The following is a 23242-nucleotide window of genomic DNA, read 5'->3' on the forward strand; positions in this document are numbered from 1 at the left end:
TGACATTTATAGCGCATTTAAAGCTTAATAAATAGAGGTATTCATGAAATGAGTTAAAATAGAATTGACTTGATTAAAATTTATTTGGCCTAAAAATTTGAGAAAATTTATTTGATTTTAAATGCAATTTGACCGAAACTCAATAATGTATGAAAATATGAAGATATAATTAAGTCAACCTAATTTATTAACATAATATTTATTACTATTAAATATAACTATATCTTATAGAATTAATATATATAACTAAAATTAAGATATATTTTGCTATTATATATTTCAAAGTAAATAATATCAATAAAAATATGATAGCTAAAAAAATCTTTTTATTAATATATACTTAATATATATATATATATATATATATAAGTTTTAATAAATGAAACATTAAATATTTAGTCAAATAGACTGAAAATACAACTCAAATTGGCCTCTAAAACAGATCAAATTCTTTTAAATGAATTTGCAATACCAATATTGTAGTGTGATATTGTTAACAAATAATTTGTACCTTAAATATGTATCTTAGGGCATTTATAATGAGAGTTTCTTAAGTAAAGAAAATATTTTTCATTGTTTCTTTCCTATTTCAGCAAATCTACTTGACAAAAGGAGAATTTCTTAAAAATAAAATTTATATTTTTTTGCAAGAAATTATTTTTTAGAAGAAAAAAAATAATATTTATTTGACACATAATAATATCATGATTAAATAAAAATAAAAAAATATAAGTTTCTTAGAATTAGAGCAAAATTATATATGAATGTCTTATAATAACATAATACTGTGCATCACAAAAATTATCAGAGATCAAAAAAATAACTTAAAAAACTCATATTGGAGATGTTGTTAATAATTCAAATAGTTAGTCCTTAATTTTTTTTGTCTAAAAAATAGTTGGAGTTCACAAAAAAGAAAAAAAAAGATAGAAGTCCCAAGTCCCAAAAGAGAACGGTTGTTAAAGTTAAACCCTACATGCAACTTGTGTCAGAAATTAAAATTAGTTTTGAGTTGATCAAGTTGATGTTGGTGAATGGTCACCACGTAATTAAAAGTTGAGCCCTTCCCATTAGTCCCATCCCTTGCAGGAGTTAATTAGAAAAGTCGCTGTTGTTCGTCAGAAGAAGGAGCTTCATTTTTCCGTGTTTTGACTTTCCCCCCAATTTGAACACGCAAACACTATATATTACAACCACCCACCCAACACCCTCTCTCGTCTTCCTCACAACAAAACCAAATCAAATCTCTCACAAGTCAAAACTCAAGCTCCATATTTCTTTTTTCTCTTTACACCTCTGAATTCATTTCTTCTCACATGGACGAGATCGACGTGCCTCCTTTCTTCGTATGCCCTATCTCATTAGAGCTCATGAAGGACCCCGTTACGGTCTCCACCGGCATCACCTACGACCGCCACAGCATCGAGAAGTGGCTCTTCGCCGCCGTGCCGAAGAACAACACGTGTCCCGTCACGAAGCAGCCCCTCCTCCCGGACCTCACTCCCAACCACACGCTCCGCAGGCTCATCCAAGCCTGGTGCACCGTCAACGCTTCTCACGGCGTCCAGAGAATCCCCACGCCAAAACCTCCCGTCGACAAAACCCTCATCGAGAAGCTCCTCCGCGACGCCTCGGCTTCCGATTCCCCGAGCCTCCAGCTCCGGTCCCTCCGAACCCTCAAGTCCATCGCCTCGGAATCCCAATCAAACAAACGCTGCATCGAATCCGCCAAAGACGCAGTTAGTTTCTTAGCATCATTTATAACCACCACTGTCACCGTCACCACTACCACCGTACTCCTCGATGACGTCGAGTTGGAAATAAAAACAAGTATAGCCCACGAAGCATTGAGCCTTTTACACAGCATTCAGCTGTCAGAATCCGGTTTAAAGGCTCTGATGAACCATCCAGAGTTTATAAACTCTCTAACCAAAATCATGCAGAGTGGAATCTACGAGTCACGCGCCTACGCGGTTTTCTTGCTGAATTCCTTATCCGAAGTGGCGGATCCGGCGCTGTTGGTTAACCTAAAAATTGATTTGTTCACTGAACTGGTTCAAGTTCTTAAGGATCAGGTTTCGGAGAAGGCCTCGAAGGCGACGCTGAGAGCATTGATCCAGGTGTGTCCGTGGGGGAGGAATAGGGTGAAGGCGGTGGAGGCCGGAGCAGTGCCGGTTCTGGTGGAGCTTCTTCTCGAATGCAAGGAGAGAAAACCAATTGAAATGATGCTTGTTTTGTTGGAGATTTTATGTCAGAGTGCTGATGGAAGGGCTGGTTTGTTGGCCCACGCGGCGGGGGTGGCGATAGTGGCGAAGAAGATTCTGAGGGTGTCCACGATGGCCAACGATAGGGCGGCGAAGATTCTGCTTTCGGTGTGCAGATTCTCTGCCACCCACGGCGTGGTGCAGGAGATGCTGCAGCTTGGGGTGGTGGCGAAGATGTGTTTGGTGCTGCAAGTGGATAGTGGGAACAAAGCGAAAGAGAAGGCTAGGGAGATTCTGAAATTGCATGCTAGGGCTTGGAGGAACTCGCCTTGCATACCTCACAATTTGCTTGCTTCGTTTCCAATGAGTTCCTGAAAGAAAAGAAAAACGACTTTCTTTTGTTCGAGACACGTTTCGATACTAAGTGTAATTGTTACTTTGGCTGAAAATTTCAGATCTTGATTCGCGGACGTTGTGGGAAACTACTTCCTTATGCGAGGCCTAGTTTGCGGTGAAAGGAAACCCAAATTAAATCACAGTTTTGAGTTTTCAATTTCCTAGCTAGCTAGCTTCTTTGCTCGATTCTTGTTTCTTGTTTCTTGTTTTGGATTTTGGTGTACAGAATTGTTTGGGATCGGAGCAGAGGATAGGTGTGGGCTTCAAATGTTGCCCGAAACAAATTCGAAATTTACTGTGAATTGCATGTAGTTAATGGAATACTGACACAAACTCATTTCATCATATATACTGAGTTTTTTTTTTGGTGTACTTCATTGTATTGATTTTGTGTTTTTCCCTCCGTTCCTAATCCTTGGTTCTTTTTAACTTTGTATTGTTGTTTTAAGACCTTGATTGTTTTAGAATTCCAACAAGTAAATATGTGTTTTTTGCTCAATTATATCTTTACAATTTATGGAATAATTAAGATTATTTTTTAGTGGAGTGTTGATAATTTTGATTTTTACAAAGTAATATAGTGGAGTATTAATATATTATTTTTAATTCATAAAAATATAATATTATGAGTGAAAAATACTGAACAACCTAAAATTAGAAACAGAGGGACTACTTGATTCATGTGATTCCGGGCCACTTCCCAATGCGATTGAACGTGAATCTATTACAGAGCTTCAACGTGATTCAACAGGAAAAAAAATTACTCCATTTCTCTATATTTATGTTCTCTTTTTCCGCCTTTAGAACCAATTTCTTTTGGAACTGATGTGGTAAGGATTTGAATATGAAAAGTGTTTCTTAAAGAAGAAAATGCCTATTATATTAAAAATAGTAAAATTTTCTTTTATTTTTAAAATATTTTTTATATTTTTAATACCAAATATACCAACTTATGTTAACAAAATTTGAAAATAAACTAACACCTTATATTACGGCAATTTTAGATCTCAATTAGTGATGTGTTCAGTTGGTAATAGTAAAAAATGTTCGATTTGATAAGTCTTGATGAACGCATTTTCAATTAACATATTATTGATGTCACTTAACCCATTATTAGTTGGGTTTGAAATCTTTATTATCCGAAAGTTATTTTAAGTTTTGATTGATCCGAAGTAAATTCATTTATGGGAACAGAAGTTCTCCCAATGACTTTTTTATTTCATCCTAGCTAGAGGATCTAACTTAGATCGGTACTTTTACATAAATAAATAAATAAAAACTTATATCTTAAGATAAATGTTAACTAGTTTGTAATAAAAAAAAGATAAATGTTAGTTAATGTCTTAAGAATATTGATTAAAGAAGTAAAAAAATAAAATATTTTATTGGGAGGTGAAAAAATGCTTTCCTCTTTGATATTTAAATGAGTAATTTTTAATATAACTTTTTCTGTTTAAATGCGCTCTAACCAGTACCCTTGGTTAGCCAAGATTCCTTACTTAAACATAATTAAATTCTTTCCCATTTTCTTTTTGTGGAAAAATTCTTTACCAGTTAACTAAATAAGTACTTATTAATAACATTGATTATTAATCATATTTTCAACTATGATTTTTCTTTTTAAAATTTGAGCTATATAAGATTTTTTTTTTCAAAAGCAATTTCCTGGTTAATTAAAAGTTTCAAATTCAAGAGAGAAAAAAAAAGAGTAACATCATATCAGTAATTACAAGAAACTGAAATTTTGTTCCAAGAACAATATAGGAGACCTCTTGATAGTATTAGAAAAATTCTATAGAGCCAAAAAATTAATTCGAATGATGCGACATACTAGTTGACTCTTAACAAATTAGTACGTTACTGTTACTTCTTTCACACAACAACCATGTATTCTTAAATTTTGTGAGAAGTCTGACTTATTTTTTTAAGTTATCATCACCACTCGTAATATTATGACATTTTTGAGTTTTTGGAATAGAAAAGGACATAAGTTAAGATATACTCCTCTGCGTGGACCTTAAGCCTTTAATCGTTTCCCACCCTTAATTGGAAAATTAACCAAGAGGGAAATATACAGGTAGATTTTGGTATATCTAGTTATACCTACTTCTACATCTGAATAAGTTCACCAAGAGGGAAATATATAGAACATGCCCAAATATGTGAAGGGATAACTAGCTGCGTCTAGTTGTTGAACATGATGAAACCGTTAAATAAACGGCATTATATCCTTTATGGCTCCAACTAGAAAAACGAAATAGGAAGTATAGAATGCTTAAACAACCATTATCGATTGCTTTAATTGCGGGAATTTTCAATAACTTCGTTTAAATGTAATGAATTAGTCATTCTGATATGTCTCTCTCAATCACAAAGACACAAACAACCATTTTAGTAATCTATACCAAATTATTTAAACAAAAAATTAAATTACTTCTTTTGTGATAACAAATTAATTGGGATAATATGAAAACACTACAAAAAAAACAAGATTTAGCGACCGAAAAATTCAGTCGCTAAATCAATAAATTCGGTCACTAAAAGTGTTAATAATTGAAATAGCGACCGAAATTTCTACATCACAAACATGTTACTCGCTAAGTCATTAGTCACCGAATTACTATTCGGTCGCTATTTCACCACCAAAATGTCAGTCGCAAGAAAATAAATTAGGTCGCTATTTATTTGGTTACTATTTTGTTTGGAATTATTTCTGCAACCGAAAATTTCAGTCGCCAATTCGGTCGCTAATAAATAACAAAAATTTTAATTATAAATAAATTTAAATAAAATTCGGTCATTATTTCGGTTGCTAATGAATAAATAATTTTAAATTAAAATTTTAAAAAAATTACTTTCGGTCGTTACTGAATAATTTATTTTAAATTAAAATTTTAAGAAATTACTTTCGATTACTAATTCGGTCACTAGTTGATAATTAATTTCAGTTTATAAATGTTGTTTGGTTAAATGCTATATTTTTTGTGCTTTCATTTGTTACATTTTTTATCTGCTTAATAATTATTGAATATAAATATAATTTTCAATTAAATTATATAATCAAACTTATAAATAATAATAAATCTTCTAGCTATGCTCACTACTGCTTTCCCATTCATATTTTTTTTAAATACCATATGGAAAATAACATTTAAATTGAAAGAATATGTAAGTTATAAAAATAAAAGAAACAATGAAAAAGAAAAATAAAAACCAATAGTATGAAGATAAAAAAATGACAAATAAAAAATAGTATGCATTTAATAATCTCAACAATAATCACATTATTTAAAAATAATAAAAATTGAAAATTTTACAATTACCCCTAACAACTATTTGTACACTCCTAAAGCCATAAATTGCACCATATAACATTAATATGATTTTTAACAAGAGAAAAAATAAGAATAGGCTAAAAGAAAAGAAAAAAACTTACTAGTTAAACTACAATGAGAATTGATCTTCAAAAGATAACAAAACACTATGCCTTAACAATACAAACTCACAAAAAAAATATCTTTCATCCATCCAGGAACTTTATCCAAAAGAAGCTGATATACTGTTCCAATGCAACCACTAAACTCATGTTCCCCACCTTTAGACTCATGTTGAATGTTAAATCTTCACCCTTAAACAAAACAAGAGTTATGAATTTTAAAAATGCAACGAGTGCAAAGAAAATACCGGTGTAATCTTATTTGGCTATTTCTTTTTTGGGTTTAGTACATCTTCTGGCTTTCCGTCAATCCTAAATTAGAATGACAAAGCATAGGTATAATTAATGACCTCAAGAACGGTAAGTTATATCCAAAGAACAATAAAACAAGTGCTACAAACTAAAATTTGAACCACATGCAAGTTTCTAGTCAAGTGCTATACAGTTGGAACAAAAAAGTATTTGCAATTGGCATGATATACCTTAAAATGGGGCCACTATATATCTATGTTTGATACTTCAGTTTGCCTGATGATTGGCTGGCACATTGATCCTTACATTAAATTCGATCTTACCATTATATTTAAAGTGATGTCTCCAGGCCCAATAAAAGGTATATAGGTATATAACAAAGTCATGAGGTATTTGGGAAACTATCATATGAAGAGGATATATCAAAACTAAATGGGTACCCAAACATAATTTGTCTCTGCTTTTCTACTTTGCTAGTTTAACCTACAACCAGCACAGATAGGGACCAGACATCTTTTTTTTATGGGTCATTAAAATTAAAACTGGGCAATTAACAGGTTTATTTAAACACAACTTTACAAACCAGTTCATTTAACCTGTAGATTAAACAAATTGCGATCCCACTAAACCACTTGCTAGCCAACTAAATGTTAAAAAAAACATTTTTTTCTTCTAAAACTAGCCCTCTTACTTAATTATTAAAAAAGTCTCAAGCCTGCATGGCTTCATACCCAAAAGTCTAAATCATATCCAAAACTATATAATTTTTTTTTATAAAAAAACCCCCTAAAAATCCCAAGTAAAAAGGATAATGCCAACTTCTCAACCTAGATTGGCTAAAGCAAAGCCAAACCCACTTTGATTTGTTTCATCAAATTGTTTAAGGTTGGGTTGATCAGTGCAGGTTAGCCCATTACTAGGGACAAAAATAGGTCAAATCGCTTGTCAAGAGCCTATGGCTTAGTCCACAGTGGGCCTAAATCAGGCTAGGCCTGTTTGCTAAAAAGGTCAAAGCAAGACTTTTGTAAAAGCTTATTTAGTTAAAAAGGTTAGTCTTCTAGTCATTCAAAAAGTCTTTTTGGCTCAACAGACCAACCTATTTAAATAAATACCAATAATTCCATAATAATATTATTATTGTTGTATTAACTTATTACTATAATACTTTAATATATACTTGTTAGCCTATTTAAAGGATTATATTCACTAGCTTGCATACAAGTGTAGACTCATTAGCCTATTTAGAAGTATGTAACTTATTCAAATTCAATAGAACTTTACCACAAAGTAGGCATTTAAATAAACTTCCAAGCTAAGCCAAACTTTTAAAAGGTCAAGCCAAGCCTTAAAAAAGCCCATATCCAGTAAACAAGGCAAAGCTCAGACCTTTGATTTGTAAAGTAGGACAGGCTCAAGCCTTAAATCCTAACTTAACTCAATCCGTTTCCACCTTGACCTGATCATTACCCACGTCTAACTAAAAGTAGCCAAATTTAGAAAGGGAATAGACCACGACAAACTATGAACTTTTGAGCTACCAAGACATAGTTGGATGAAATAGAGATATTTACTCTAAATATTTTAGATAGAGGATAAAACAAGTCACTCAACCATGAAATACATTGTTGACTGCCTCATCTAAAAGATTTTTAATAGCTTACCCAGAAAAAGAAATACCTCCCCAATTTGTGATCCTTGTGGAGAAGCAAGGGCTCTACAATGGTTGGACCTTCATTCGAAGCACATAAGACCTGCAAAGGGGAGCAAAATGCATATATCCCTTTAAGATTACTTGACCATCAAAAGCTACACACAGCAAAGCAATTTAGCAAATGCAACATCAATACCAATCCTTGAGACATCACATCCCGTAGTTTTCCAGGTTTGACATTTGTTATAAGTACAACACAACGATTCTACATAATGAAATCAAACAGCAGAAACATAAGAGTTAATTACAATGAAAAATGAATACAACTAACCATTGCACGCAGTTAAGAAACTACATTACCGTCAACTCATCAGGATTGCAGTACTTTGCCAAACCCCACTAATAACCTGCCGCACTTTGTCCTCCTCAACTAGCAAACTGCATAGTTTAAGTCCATTGATATTAACATTCACGTCAAACATATCAAAATGCAGAAGCATCAGACTCTATTATTGTCAGTTTAACATTTTTTTATATTTATAAAAGTCTTTTCAGATAGTTTGTCAAAGGACCTATCTGCAGATGGATGCTTCCATGATTTGCGAATTAACCCAACTTGAATATTAAGAAAACTGACGCTAACTTCATTCTCTTTCTCAATCACTTCTTTGTCAGCAGGTTTTGCCTTGGCTTTGGTAGGTTCTCTGTCTCAAGTTTATTTTCCTCCTGTTGCCTTTCCCTTATTGTCCAAAAATAAATGAAATCAAATGTAAAGCCAGAGTGAAGAAACTGTATTATGATATAACTACAAAAGTACAAGGAGTTTGTAATAAAAATAAGCATTTATAGCACCCAATCCTCTCAAGTAACATATATGATTGTATTGTTCTATCCAAAAAAATATAAAGCAGATTCTGTCACCCATTCCGCAACTAAAAACTAGTACTTAATCCTAGATGATTGATCAAAGATATACCGTACTCCTTTTCTGGTTGAAGGCATTTACCAAACTGAAGAAATTCACGTTAATTAATTAGCCAGCTAGCCATAGAACTTAGTAATTTTAGGTTGAAAGCCATTCTAAAATTCCACATCAATGTTAAGGTTGAATGCCATTTTGAAACATATATTACAAGTTAGTGGTTGAAGAATTAATTTCCTTATTACAGTAATTCATACAGCAGGATCCTTCTTTATCTTGGCCAATGTCAGAAAAAAGAACCACTGGACCAGATTCATGCTTTTCCAAAAAACTTTTCAACTTAATTACCTTTTTATTGGTGACAAAGTATATAACTAAGATTTGTAAAAGCAATATCACCATTTTTCAAGTAAGCTATCAAAAAGAAAAATAATTGTCCTGAAATATGAAAAACACCTCACAAGAAATTTTCCAAAATTAAACCACCAATAACAAAGAAAGATGAAAACTTACTTAAGTACACGGTCCTGCGATATGAAAAGAGGAGAGAAAAATTACAATGCTTTTAAAACGTGAGAAGAAAAAAAAAGACAAAGGATGAGAAAGGAAACTTACACACGGTACAACAGAGAAGATAGGTAATGAGAAGCTGAATCGTTGTGAGATGACAAGATAAGGTGAAAATGGTAAGAAGAAAAAAAAGTCAGAGAGACGAACAAACTCACTGCACAAAAAGAAGGAAACGAAAATGGCTGAGGAGAAAAAAAATACCCCAAGTAGCATGAGTTCAGATTCCCGAGGAGAACATCAAAAAATGCTCAAGAAGAAGAAGATGAAATTGGCAGAGGCCAAACGAAACTCACACACAACACATTGTTCTTCTGTCTGTGTGAAGGAGAAACGGGAAAGGGAAGTAGATGGAGGGAATTTCAATATGAAGGAGAACTGGAAAAAGAAAATAGAGGAGATTTTTTAATTGAAAACAAATCAAGTAATTCATTTTGGCAAGAGAGAAGGAGAGGGCAGTGGTAGAAGAAACGTGTTTCCCTTTTCTCTCGGTAGAAACCCTTTCTTTTTAGTTAGTAGAAGGATCAAGAATAATAAGGATTTTAAATTACATAAATAATAAACAAATTTTAAATTACATAAATAATAAACAAAATTGTTAGTGTGATTTAATGTATAACATTTTGGAGCTATAGCATTGTTGGATATTATTATTATTATGTTTAAGTGTATTAACCTTGTGATGGATTATTTATATTTTAATTTTATATTTGAATTAACATGTATTTATTTAAGTGGAGTTCATTTTAATATTTAAAAAATATTATGTGTGTATTATTATGTCAACTAAAAAATAAGTCGGTGATAAAAAAATATTAGTAATTAAAAATAGTAATCAATTGTGACTAAATTTTTTGATAATAATAATGACTCGTTTCAGGGTTTGTAACACCCCTGGATTTCAGTGACAAACAACCATAGCTATAGGATATCTTCAATTATATTATCCCCTATTATTTACATTCTACTCTACTAGATTTAAATTTAATTTACTATTAGAAAAAATGCATTCTTTTCTTTCATAAAATGATAAATTTGAATACTCTTAAAATAATTATTTTAATGATCAGTCTGATTAATTGAAAGTATATATTTTTTACGCTATCAGTACATGTATCATCATGTTAATTTACATCGATAAAGATATAAGTTCTTTTTTAATTGGATTTGAATTATTATAAGTTGGCTTAAATTCACTTTTAGTATTTATATATTTAAATATAAACAAATTCTAGTTCTCTTTAAGTAATATCAATTTATTTAAATAAAAATTATATGTTTAAATATAAATTCTTTTATTTATGAAAAATACTTCATATTATGATATAAAATTATTTTAACTATTGATAACTTATTTAAAAATATATTTAAATGTAATTTAGAAATAAAAATGTTAATGGCATACTAAAGAAGATAAAAAAGTTGACCAAATATCTAAAAACACATAAAAGAAAAATAGTTAAAAATACTCTCGCATGAGATAAAATATTTCTATAAATAATTTTTTAGAATTTTATTTTGTATTTTTTTAAATGAATGAGCCCATGAGTTGTCTCATTTGGTTCGTAGAGGATTGGGTTGGGCCATGAAAATAGCATCTCGTCTCAAATTTGGCCCAGTGCAACTCAACCCAAAAATTCACCAGCTTGAAGTGGATTAACACATCTCGTGGGTAATATTCGTATGTAAAATTTATATTTTTGACATGTGCATATTTCGTGGGTAATATGTGTGGATAAAATTTTGTTATTTTTATTAGTTTTTCCTAACTTAATTATAACTCAATTGTCTTTATTAATTTTTCTTAAATTAATTTATAACTTCATCAATATAATATTTAATAATTATTTTTATACAAGATAATTAAAAAAGGATCTTAACATGTAATATATGAAATTAAAAAAAAAACATGAGTTTAACTCTTTTACATAATCAATTGAGAGTGGTATCTAAAAAAAAGGATTTTTAAAAAAAATAAGAGTATAATACACATTTATATATGTTAGTGCATGACTTTTTTCTCATAATATAATTAATTTGACTATTTTTTAAAAATATATTTAATCTTAAATTAATTTTTTAAAATGAAAAAATATTAATTTATTAACATGTGCATCACACGAGAACACGCACTAGTAACTTTTAGTTAATTAATAAGCTTTGGTTACTATATATGTTATACTAAGTTCTTATTGAGCTTTATTGAGTTTTAATCAATCATTAGTGCATATATTACACTAAAGTCATATTTATATTTAAATTTATTTAATTAGGTACGTAATTTTTTAAAAGAATTAAATTATTTAGTAAAGATATGTAATTAAATAAAATGATTGTATTTTCTATTTTTTAAAATATTTATGTATGTGATTTATTAACAGTATTTTTTTTTTATCTATATTACAATAAATAACATGATGTCTTAATTTAGATTTAAAAAAATGTTGTCACTAAATCACAAGCATTATTGTAGAAGATAAATATAATATAAAATAAAAATAAAACTTATATAAACATAGATATTCTAATTAGTGTGAAAATATAATTAAATCTTGTATATTATATTTTAGGTTAAATTACTCATTTGATTCATATAGGTTCATGATTTGTACCTTCTAGTCCTTATAGTTTGAAAGTAATTTTTTAAGTCCATATAGTTTAAAAGTGATCTTTTTAGTCCTTATAGTTTGTATTTTAATTTTCTTTTAATCTCTATAATTTGGAAGTGATTTTTTTAGTTCCTATAATTTGTATTTTAATTACCTTTTAATACCACAAAAAATATATAAAAATAATTATCTACAAATTAGTTATGAATACTTACTAATATTTCATAGTTAATTGTAATTGATAATATTACTGATACTTTGATGGTAAGGACTAAAAGATAATTAGAATATAAAATATAGGGACTAAAAGACAAATTTTAAACTATAGTGACTAAAAGGGAATTAAAATACAAATTATAATAACTAAAAAAATCACTTTCAAATTACAGGATTAAAAGATAATTAAAATACAAACCATATGGACTAAAAAAATCACTTTAAAACTACAAGGACTAAAAGGTAATGATGAAACTATAGGAACCAAATGAGTAATTAAACTTATATTTTAAAATATATTATATAAGATTGTAAAAATATAATAAATTAAAAAAATAATAAAATTGAATTTTCAAATATTTTCACATGAAACTTATATTAATACTTTATTTTCCACTATATATTCAAATGAACACTTTGGTGTAGTGGTAAAGAAGTCATGTCTTTTTCATTCTAAGGATCATGATTCTAGTTTTTTCATAATCATTTTTAAAGTTTTTATTTTTTAAGAAAATGTTGATCAACTTTCTAGTTTAGTCAATGTTTAAGATTTAGCAGTTAATGATTAGAATCAGTGACTCAAATAATGAATTTTGAAATATAAGGAAACTCAGATTTTAAAATACTTAATTTTACAAAATTTGATTATTACAATTTTTCATGATATAAAGGGTATTGATTTATTATAATATTCAAATAAATATATAAAATAAACAATTATTTTGTACAAAGCACAAATTAAAAGACTAATGATAAGCATGATTTATTTATATTAATCAAATAATGTAAATGTTAAATTTTAATTTTATTAAAAATTATAATAGTATAATAAAAAATATTATATATTTATTATGATTTACAAAATATATATATATTTGTTTGCTAATTTAAAAATATTACAAATATATTAATTTCAATACTTTTGAACTACAAAATGCATTTAAGTATATTTTATATTTATTATGAGTTAAAATAAATTAAAAATTTAGTTTCATAAATATTTTAGAAAATAATAAATAGAGTTGCAGACCTCAAAATTGTTAGATAGCGATTGAAAATGTATTCGATCACTATCATCATAAACTAGAGACCGAATTCAATTCGGTCGCTATCATCATAAACTAGAGACCTAATACAATTCAGTCACTATCTCCAAGTCCACTTCGGTCGCTAGTTCGGTTGCTAAATTAATTTTGATTTATAGATATTTTGCGACCGAAATAGTCACCAAAATATTCTGCAACACTTCACGTCGGTCACTAAATCAGTCGCTGATTTAAGTTAGTCACGATAAATAATTTCGGTCGCAACTTCGGTGGCAAGTTGTGACAGAAGTTGTTTGTCGCTAATACGGTCGCTAATCGCGACGGAAACATTTCGATCGCTGATTTTGGCCGCTAAATGCCACTTTTCTAGTAGTGGAATTAAGAGAGATCTAATTATATTGGTACAACTTTGACAACTATTATACTATTTTTATAACTTGATATAAAATATGATTTTATTGATCCAACCGTTGAATTATATCTAGTATTACCAAGATTGTTTGCGCCAATTTTTTCAACATTGAACGATAACAAGAAGTAATCAAATGATCAATATTTTAATATATTTTTAAATATTTATATTACATTGATTTTAATTTATATGAAAGAGATAACGAATGATTTTGAATTAATATGAAATTTTGCATATGAGATCTATGTGAAAAGAACTTTCAATAACGACGAGTTTTGTAACACCCCAAGTTTTGAGTACTAGAAATATATCATAAGGAGAATTCTTATTAAGACCATTCTATTATATTTTCTGTAAATATTTGTTATTATTATTTTGTTGTTGTTGTTTGTCGTCTTTATTATATTATATTAAATTTGGTGTTAGAAGAATATTAGATTAACTTCTTATAGTTAAAATGCTTGAAAAGTTGTCTAAATCTAATGTTAGTTTTATAATGACAACCCTAGATAGATCACGTCATATCTTGAGTTATAGTTGTTTGTTTGAGGTGTTTTTTGCATTTCTAGAAAGCTTGCTGAAAAAGCTACAATTCATTCATACACCTTAGAAACCAAAATCAGCTTCTTTCTTAGAGAAAATCAACTTCAAAGTGGGTCACTTGATCATGAAAAATTCTCTAAGTCATACATTGGACAAAATAACCTCGTGAACCCTTTTTTTCCCCTATATATAGAGAGGAGACCAACAATTCTTATAGGCACCAAAGAATTAAATGGGTTTAGCGTTAGGTGTAGAGCCCCTCAGTCAATATTTTTATATTTCCCTTTGAGTTTTCAAACTCGGAGAATTTAGACGGCTTGAGATTGTGTTTTAAATCACAACCAAGTTTTTGTCATAGTAAGAGTTGTCGTGGAGATCGTGGTGGATGAAGTCATTGGGTCAATGCGTTCTTAGGAGTGGTCACGAGATCATCTTCCTTTTCCTTGTTGAGGAATTGCTTCATTTGAGGTTAGGGGAAGTGGGCTATCTCTTTTTCTTTTGTTGTATGAGTGGTAATGAGTCACATGTAGATTATATGATCTTAGGTTTATGATTATAACAAGTTTATTTTCTTGGATGGGTTGTGAATACCCTAAAACACTTTTTTTTGTTATGATTTGGGTGAATTTGATTGTTGTATGTTTTGATGTTATGTCATTTTGATGTTCTTGAAATTGAATTTGGTAATTGATGTTGGACGAACTTGTTGATTTTCTGATAGAAAACATTAACTTAGAACGCCAAAACGTGTACTTAAATGATAGAATTAGACTTTGTGTTCTTCATAAGAGCTATAGACGTAGATGTTATCTAGTTAAGGGATTTTATTTCACACAAATTATTTATATAACTCCAGATATTGCAATTTTAGTGCGTAAAGGTTGAGTTGTCAGAATTATGCGGTCAGTTTGTATGTTTCCTAATTTTAGGTTTCTAAACGATTGAAAGGGATTTTAAGATCAACATAAAAGTTATAGATAATTGTCTTATCTTTATAACAAGATAAGAAAAAACTTAATAGGATTAGTAAAACTCTGGACATGATTATTATACTCTATGTTGGTCCTAGTAGCGTAGGAGGAAAAATGAGTGTGTAAAATTGATATCATGATGAGTGGTAGTACGATGCATGATGTTTATACTTATGATTTGACAAATGAAGTGATGTGATGATATTATTGTGTAAATGAATGAATTTGCCCATTATTGATATTGTGACTAAAATGCATGATGTCCACGAGTATATGCGAAAGAAATATGTCATGGTATGCGTATGTGTTATGAAATATGTTAGAAGAATTTATCCCCACGGGATAGGAATCTCCATGGGAATTCGAAAATAAGCTAGGTGTATATTGTCTATGAATCATGTATCATGTTGTGCATATGCGTTTTGAAGTGAAGGTCATTTATGTACCTAGCTGGGGAGGTCATGAATGAGTTGAGGTATGAATTTGACCTTGGGGGTGCAATGGTTTAGAATCTCCTTTAAGCTCATGTTGATCACATGTATTTGGAGTATCCTTACAAGGCCAGAACACCCTAACGCGTCGCCGACTGTGTCATCTCAGTGAGAGTGATAGTGTCGGGTTGTCCATTGTGTGGCAATTTGTCAACTACTTGGAGTCCAAAACTACATTCACAGTGTTTTCCAAAATGGTACCACATTCATACAAGTCTATGGGTCTAATCTACATTGCATTTCGTGTGTGAATTTGTATATGGAATGTTTGATTTGGATGAGACATGCTTATGTTTTCATTACTAGAAATATGCTCTTTTACGATGCACATTCTAAGATGATTATGCAGAACCATCTTAGAATGTCACGCGATGACAATTTTGTAATTAGGGGAATGAAAATTGTTTTTTACGATGCACATTCTAAGACGGTTATGAGGAACCGTTTTAGAATGTCACTCGGTGGAAATTTTGTAATTAGGGGAAAATGAATAAAGATGGATTTTAAGTAACAGTTTACATATATAAAGAACAAAGGGTATGCACAAGAAAATGCATGTGAACATATGTCTAGCAAGGTCGAGATTGTTTAAAATACTCAATAGTTAGCTTGTTATCCAACCCCTGGACTAAGGGAAAGTAAACTTCAATATTACCATTTTCTTGTACCAGTACAAGTAGTTATTGTTTTATTTCCACTTAAGAGTCCCTAAACCAAAAAAAATATCATATACATACCTTTCTTCCTTACCCTCCACTAGATTTTTAGGATCTTGATCTTTGCTCAGAGTTTTGCAACCTTTCAACCCCTTTACTGATGCATTACTCATAGAAGTCTGCAAGACAACCCTAAAATGATTACTTCTACAAGTTTAAGCAGTAAGTGTATGCAATGAAATTGAGTTTAAAAACTATGCATTAGAATAATTATAAATTGATTCGAATAACTATTGAAAGATAAATATTTGTTAAAGGATTGGATGCTTGATTTTAGTTTAGATCTCCAGTAAATCCAATACAAAATGTTAAAACAACATTTAAGCACAAATAGAAAACATCATATTGGAGACTTTGTATTGTACGGGTCGAGTAACACTCTTTTAATGTGTTGATCCAAGGAAAGACCATTAGTATTTTGGCCAGCTTGTTCAGATGTCTCAAAACTTGGATTTCTTCTTGTTAATGGTGTGGTAAATGTGAAGGAAACTACATTCATGTCTTTCTTTTTGACTTCTTCAGTCCAACTATTTTGCTTATTACTCACTAGGTTAGACTCATCAGAGTTCTGCGTTTTTTCAATGAACAAATTATCCACAACCCTATCATTCCAGTCCTTGTCTGTAGACCTTTTCTTTCTAAGGAAAGTTGTTTGTGCTGGTATACAAGACCTTCTTTTCACTATCGGTCACCTCTATGGCTGACTTTTTGGATCCAACTTTAGTTTTTGCATTGGATTTATTACTAGAGCTTATATGGCGGCCATAAGAGGAAACCCTAATCAGAACTTTCCTATTGTTTGAATTGGTAACCAATGGCTTTGATGGTAATTTTTCTTTGTCAATTGAATAATTTTGTTTTAGATTATTCTATGTAAAAGCACCAAAAGAATTTTGACCAGAAGATTTCTTGTGTAAAATTTTCTAAACACTTGCCTTCATTGGTTGGTTGGGTTTAACATTAGGATGCTCTTTTTGGCCTGTCAAACTTCTGCCCCCAGTCAAACTCAAACCTTCCCTTCTTTGAACATTAACTTTTGCTTGGATTGCAAGTGAAACAGATTTCCTGTAACACCCTGAAATATTACTATTTATAAATCGATGTTTAATTCTATTTATTGTGTTATTTGAATATATGGTTGAATTTAATGAGTGGAGGTATGACTTGAATTAGTCATGTGTGAATTTCTTGATGTGGAGTTTTGTTGAGCTAAGTTGAAATTATGAGATTTTAAATTTTACCTAAACATATTCCAGTAAAATCGCAATCACGGATTCGTTAACCGTTGGATCATCTTTAAATTTTTTCTGGAGCTTCCTAAGACATGTCTCCACAGTCTGACCGTTGTGATTTTGAAAATAACAACTTTTGGTGTCTTGCTAAGCGAGAAGGGCGCGCTAAGCGCAATTCCAACCTGAGAGGGAATTATGATGAGCAAGCAAGGGCGCGCAAAGCGCAATTCCAACCCAAAAGGGAATTGCGCTGAGCGATTTTTGGCCCTCTAAGTGAACCCTAGTGCAGAGGGAGTTGCGCGAAGCCCGAATTGTCGCTCTAAGCGTGAAAAGTGGACTCCGACTTAGCGAGAAGAGCTCGCTAAGCAAGATCTATAGATTATAAATGTGTTCCTCAGCGTGAAAAACACGATTTTTCACTCTCCTCTTTTCCAAAATGCCACCCAAACTCTAAAACCTCCTTCTCCAGCACCCACGACCACCGGTGGTCGCTGCGAGCTGCCACTGCTTGACGCCTAACCCCCACACCAAGAGGAACACTTTAATCGAAGTGGAATCCTCATAATCCTCCTCAAGGACTTGGTGGAGAAAATTCCCCCAATCCTCCATTTCGTAGCTTCTCTGAGGTAATCTTGACTTCTAAGCCCTTCTCCTAGTTAGTTTGAGTTCTTCTTAGTGTCTCTTGCATGTTGGGTACTGTAATAGGGTGTTTTTACACTTCCTTTGAAAAACCCTTGAATATGAGACATTGTAAAGGTTATCTTTTTATAGCATTGATGTTATTTTCGTGACCTTCACTGAACCCCGGTCACATTGGCGTGATTGGAATTTTAAAATGATGTCTCATTTTAGTAGAATCTGAAACACCCTTCAGCCCTTTATGTTTTGACAGGGGTATTTGACTCTGAATATGGTTATTAACCTTGTTTTTGAAATCTATATTAAATTTCCTTCAATTTGGCATATAGAACCTTGTGTTTGGACTGACGAGCATGAACAAGAAAGACCTTTGAGCATTACCAATGAATAATTTCATATATATTTTTTCAATTTTAGTTAGTTGAACATGTTTTTCCTTTAACTTGACTGTTCTATGTTTATTGTTTAGAAGCCACATGGCTTTTAGCCTAGACAAAGACCATGGCATTAATGTACGTAGTAGTTTAAGTGTCAAATGCAGGTCCAAATATCCACCACACGTAATTATTAAGTAAAGAGATAGTCAGATACTGCATTATATAATGAATTTTTTTTTTCTTTGTCACAATTTAAATTAACAAACCAATATTTACATTATTTGATTAAGATAAATAAATCATGCTTATCATTAGTCTTTTAATTTGTGTTTTGTACAAAATAATTGTTTATTTTATATAATTATTTAAAATTATAATAAATAAATACCCTTTATATTATGAAAATACGTCATAATCAAATTTTTTAAAATTAAGTATTTTAAAATATAAGGCATAAGTGTAACACTAATAATTCATTAAGGTTCAATATGGTGTAAGTGAAATTTATGCATTAATGAAGTTTCAATTTGACTTTAGTATAACATGTGCACTAAGCTAGGCCCAATAAGATGTAATGTGTAACTTATGCTTTCACTAAAATCCCAAATTGACTTTAATTTAAGGTTTAATTGCAAAATCTATCCCCTTATTTTTCCTATTTCACCGAATCAATCCTTTTATTTTTTAATTCATTGTCTAAGTCCCCTCATATTTCAAATAAGCAACAGTTAAAATCAGTGACTCAAATAGTGATTTTGAAAGGCTTAATTAAGTTTTTCATACTTTTCAAAAAATTACCTAGCATTCATTTTTTTCACCCAGATACTTGAAAAAAAAATCATTTCATTTTACTACCTCCAGTTAGTCTACATCCGTTAAGTGATGATGTGGCAGACAGAGTTCCACATCATCTTGCCTAGTCACTATACACATAGGCATCCACGCCATTCATTGTCGCCGCCTTAGTTCTCAGTCGCACCACGTTGTTGAGCTTCACCTCCCCGGTATCGCTCTCTTTGGTGTACTACGTCAACCTGGTTCCCTCCCTTCAGATCTGGCCTTCTGTGTCACCCTCCGCAACCTCTACATTCAATGCAACTTGCTCAGCGACCAAATCCCACCCTTTCTATTTGATTTGGCAGACCTGGTTCGCTTGAACATGGGTTTCAACAACTTCTTCGGGCCCTTTCCCACCACCTTCAATAGCCTCACTTGCTAGAAAACTTTGTTTCTCAAAAACAACCAATTCTCCGACCCAATCCCTGACCTGAACAAACTCATCCTCGACCAGTTCAACATCTCCGACAACCTTCTCAATGGCTCTGTCCCTCTTCATTTTCCTGTGTAGGAACAAGAGTGCCAAGAATGCTAATGCCTTTGACATTGATACTGTCAAACATCCAGAGACAAAGTCCAAGGTTCTTACTAGCAAGGGGGTCTCCGATGTCGAGAAAGACATTGGTCATGCCAATGGAAACTCTGTGGTCGTTGTTGTGGTGGCAGGGAATGGCGGTAGCAAGGCGGTGAAGGCGAAGTTCCTCTCTTCGAGTTGCTCCGCCGCCACCTCCCACACCACCACAGACGATGTTGCCTCTCTTTTTTGGTTTTCTTTTTTACAAAATTAAAAAACAAATTAATGACGTGGACGCCCGTGCCTATGTGTTTAGTGACTAAACGAGATGATGTGGCACTCCGTCTACCACGTCATCACTTAACAAATGCAGACTAATGATAGGTAGTAAAATAAAATGCAATTTTTTTTTCAGGTATTTGGGAGAAAAAAATGAATGTTAGGTAGTTTTTTGAAAACGGACTATATTTCAGGTATGAAAAATTTAATTAAGCCATTTTGATATATAGTGGGACTTAGAAAGTGAATTAAAAAAATAGGAGGGATCAATTTGGTGAAATAGGCTAAATAGGGGAACAAATTTTGTAATTAAGCCTTAATTTAACATATTCATTAACCAAGGCCCAATAATGATTTACTAAGATTCAATGTATAACTTATGCATTCACCACTTTCCAACATAACTTTAGTATAACATATGCACTAATGATTGATTAAAACCCAATAAGGTCCAATGAAGGCCCACTATCACTTTAATGTAACATGTGCTAATGATTATTTGAAACCTAATCAAGGCCCAATATATGACTTTAGTGTAACATATGCACTATGATTGATTAAAACCCAATAAGGTTCAATCAATGTCCAATATATGACTTTAGTGTAACATATGCACTAATGATTGATTGAAACTCAATAAGGCCTAATAAAGATCGACCCAATATGACTTTAGTGTAACATATACACTAACCAAAGCTTAATAATTAATTAAAAGTTACTAGTGTGTTCCTATGTAATGCACATGTTGATAAATTAGTATATTTTTTTCATTTTATAAAAATTAATTTAAGATTAAATATATTAGTAAAATTAATTATATTATGAGAAAAAAGTCATGTACTTTTTATATATATATATATATAAATGTGTACTACATTCTCACTTTTTTTTGAGATATCACTCTCACTTGATTATGTAAAAGAGTCAAGCTCAAGTTTTTTTTTATTTCATATATTACATGTTAAGCTCCTTTTTTTAATTATCTTGTATAAAAATAATTATTAAATATTATATTGATAAAGTTATAAAATAATTTAAGAAAAAATAATAAAGATAATTGAGTTGTAATTAAGTTAAGAAAAATTGATAAAAATAATTAAATTTTACCCACACATTTTATCCACAAAATATGCATCTGTCGAAAATATCAATTTTACCTATAAATATTACCCACAAATAGAGGTGTGTCAGCCCACTATGAGCCCGTGAATGTTTTAGTCGAGTCGGGCAAGGCCAATTTTGAGATGAGCCACTATTTTCATAGCCCAACCCTCTATGGGCCAAATGGGCCAGCCCATGGGTTCATTCATTTTTAAAAAAAAAATACAAAATAGAATTCTAAAAAATTATTTTTAAAAAATATTTTATTCTTTTCCATATTTTAATATATTTAAATTGAGCTAAAATATTAACTAGCAAAATGCTTAATTTACCTTTTGGTTATTAAACTCAATCATTTTTATTTATTTTAACTTTTCGTTTTAAATATTTTTGAGTCATTGTTTATTAAGAAAAATAATTTATTATTATATAGTAACAATATGATATACTAAATGATGCATGTGATAATTTTTTATATATATTGTAGTATGTTTTAATTTAATGCACTAATATTATACATAATTTAACACCTGTATTTATATTTAATTAATTGACCAAATATTTCATATTAAAAAAAATAATTTTAGCATTAACTACATAAAGATAAATTCTAATTTATGCATGGTAATTTGATTAATTGATTATACAATAAATGTAATTTCTTACAATATTTGTAAATTAATATTAAAATTACATATATAATTTTAAATTTGTGGAGTTCACTGGCTCGTCCAAGACGGGCGGGTGTTTTTGTGCCAAGCCAAGTCGAGCCAAAATTTATTTTGGACCTAGATTTTCATGGCCCAGCCCGCAATTATGTTTGGGCTAGCCCATTGGGCGTGACCATCTTTGAAAGCTCTACCAACGGATTGTGTATCCATCTGAAAGTATTAAGATTGACTATTTGAGTATCAGAGGTGATTTTGTGACACATCCCTTCACCACTACACCCAAATGCTCATTTGAATATTTGGTGCAAAAATATAGTATTAATATAAGTTTTATATGAAAAAGTTCAAAATTCAAACTTTATTATTTTTTAATTTATTATATTTTTATAATCTTATATATTATTTTTTAAAATATAATATATAAGACTAAATTCTATTTTCACATAAATTAGTATATGTATACTTATATAAGCTTTATTTTTACTTTATTTATTATATTTATTTTTGAAATATAAGAGGAATGAGATAGTGAATTAAAAAATATGAGGAACAATTTGATAAAATAAGTAAATTAGGAGGACTAATTTTGTAATTTAGCTAAAATTATATATATAAATTAAAATAGTTATATTGTGCAAGAGTATTTTTAACTATTTTTATTTTAGGAGAGTATTGTTAGAGATTTTGTCAACTTCTTATATTCTTTAATATGTTATTTACATTTTCATTTCTAAATTACATTTGAATGTATTTTTAAATAAGTTATCAATAGTTAAAATAATTTCATATCACAATATGAAGTATTTTTCATAAATCAAAAAGATAATTTATATTTAAACGTATTTATTATCTCAAATTTTATACATTAATTTTTAATTCAAAGAATATAATATTTTAATAATAAATATGATGTTAGTAAATCGTACATTTTCAGAAGAAATATTTATTATATTATACTAAAAAAATTAGTAATACATATATAAATAACTTTGACAATCTTCCAAAATAAAAATTAATACATAATAATAAATTAAAAGTAAACTTAATTTTTATTTGAATCAATAGAGTTTATTATTGTTAGGCATTATATTTTTAACTTATATATTATCTTTTTAAATATTTAAAAAAATTATAATTAGCAAGACTTAAAGTAAATTAAA

At 30.3% G+C, this 23242-nt stretch overlaps 1 protein-coding gene and 1 long non-coding RNA gene across 4 annotated transcripts; one reads left to right on the forward strand and one right to left on the reverse strand.

The window, feature by feature from the left end:
• Positions 1–1203: 1203 nt before the first annotated feature.
• LOC114370112 (E3 ubiquitin-protein ligase PUB23-like) lies at positions 1204–2972 on the forward strand. The gene has a single exon (XM_028327400.1). It carries the CDS (start codon positions 1317–1319, stop codon positions 2577–2579), a length of 1263 nt encoding a protein of 420 aa, XP_028183201.1. The 5' UTR covers positions 1204–1316; the 3' UTR covers positions 2580–2972.
• A 2887-nt stretch (positions 2973–5859) lies between these two features.
• Positions 5860–9884, reverse strand: LOC114370934. Of its 3 annotated transcripts, none has more exons than XR_003657955.1 (8): positions 9633–9884; positions 9477–9510; positions 9375–9388; positions 8512–8678; positions 8300–8377; positions 8136–8204; positions 7950–8039; positions 5860–6228 (listed from the first exon to the last, which is right to left on the reverse strand). It is a non-coding gene; the product is annotated as an uncharacterized LOC114370934 (long non-coding RNA). The 3 variants fall into 3 exon arrangements; XR_003657954.1 differs by having other exon boundaries at positions 5860–6348; XR_003657956.1 differs by lacking the exon at positions 9375–9388 and having other exon boundaries at positions 5860–6348.
• Positions 9885–23242: the final 13358 nt, after the last annotated feature.

Source organism: Glycine soja, chromosome 10 (genome assembly GCF_004193775.1).
Source record: "Glycine soja cultivar W05 chromosome 10, ASM419377v2, whole genome shotgun sequence".
Taxonomy (NCBI): domain Eukaryota; kingdom Viridiplantae; phylum Streptophyta; class Magnoliopsida; order Fabales; family Fabaceae; genus Glycine; species Glycine soja.

Bases quoted from the DNA above. Each gene is read 5' to 3' on its own strand.
- LOC114370112 (XM_028327400.1), top strand. From the start codon at position 1,317: ATGGACGAGATCGACGTGCCTCCTTTCTTCGTATGCCCTATCTCATTA.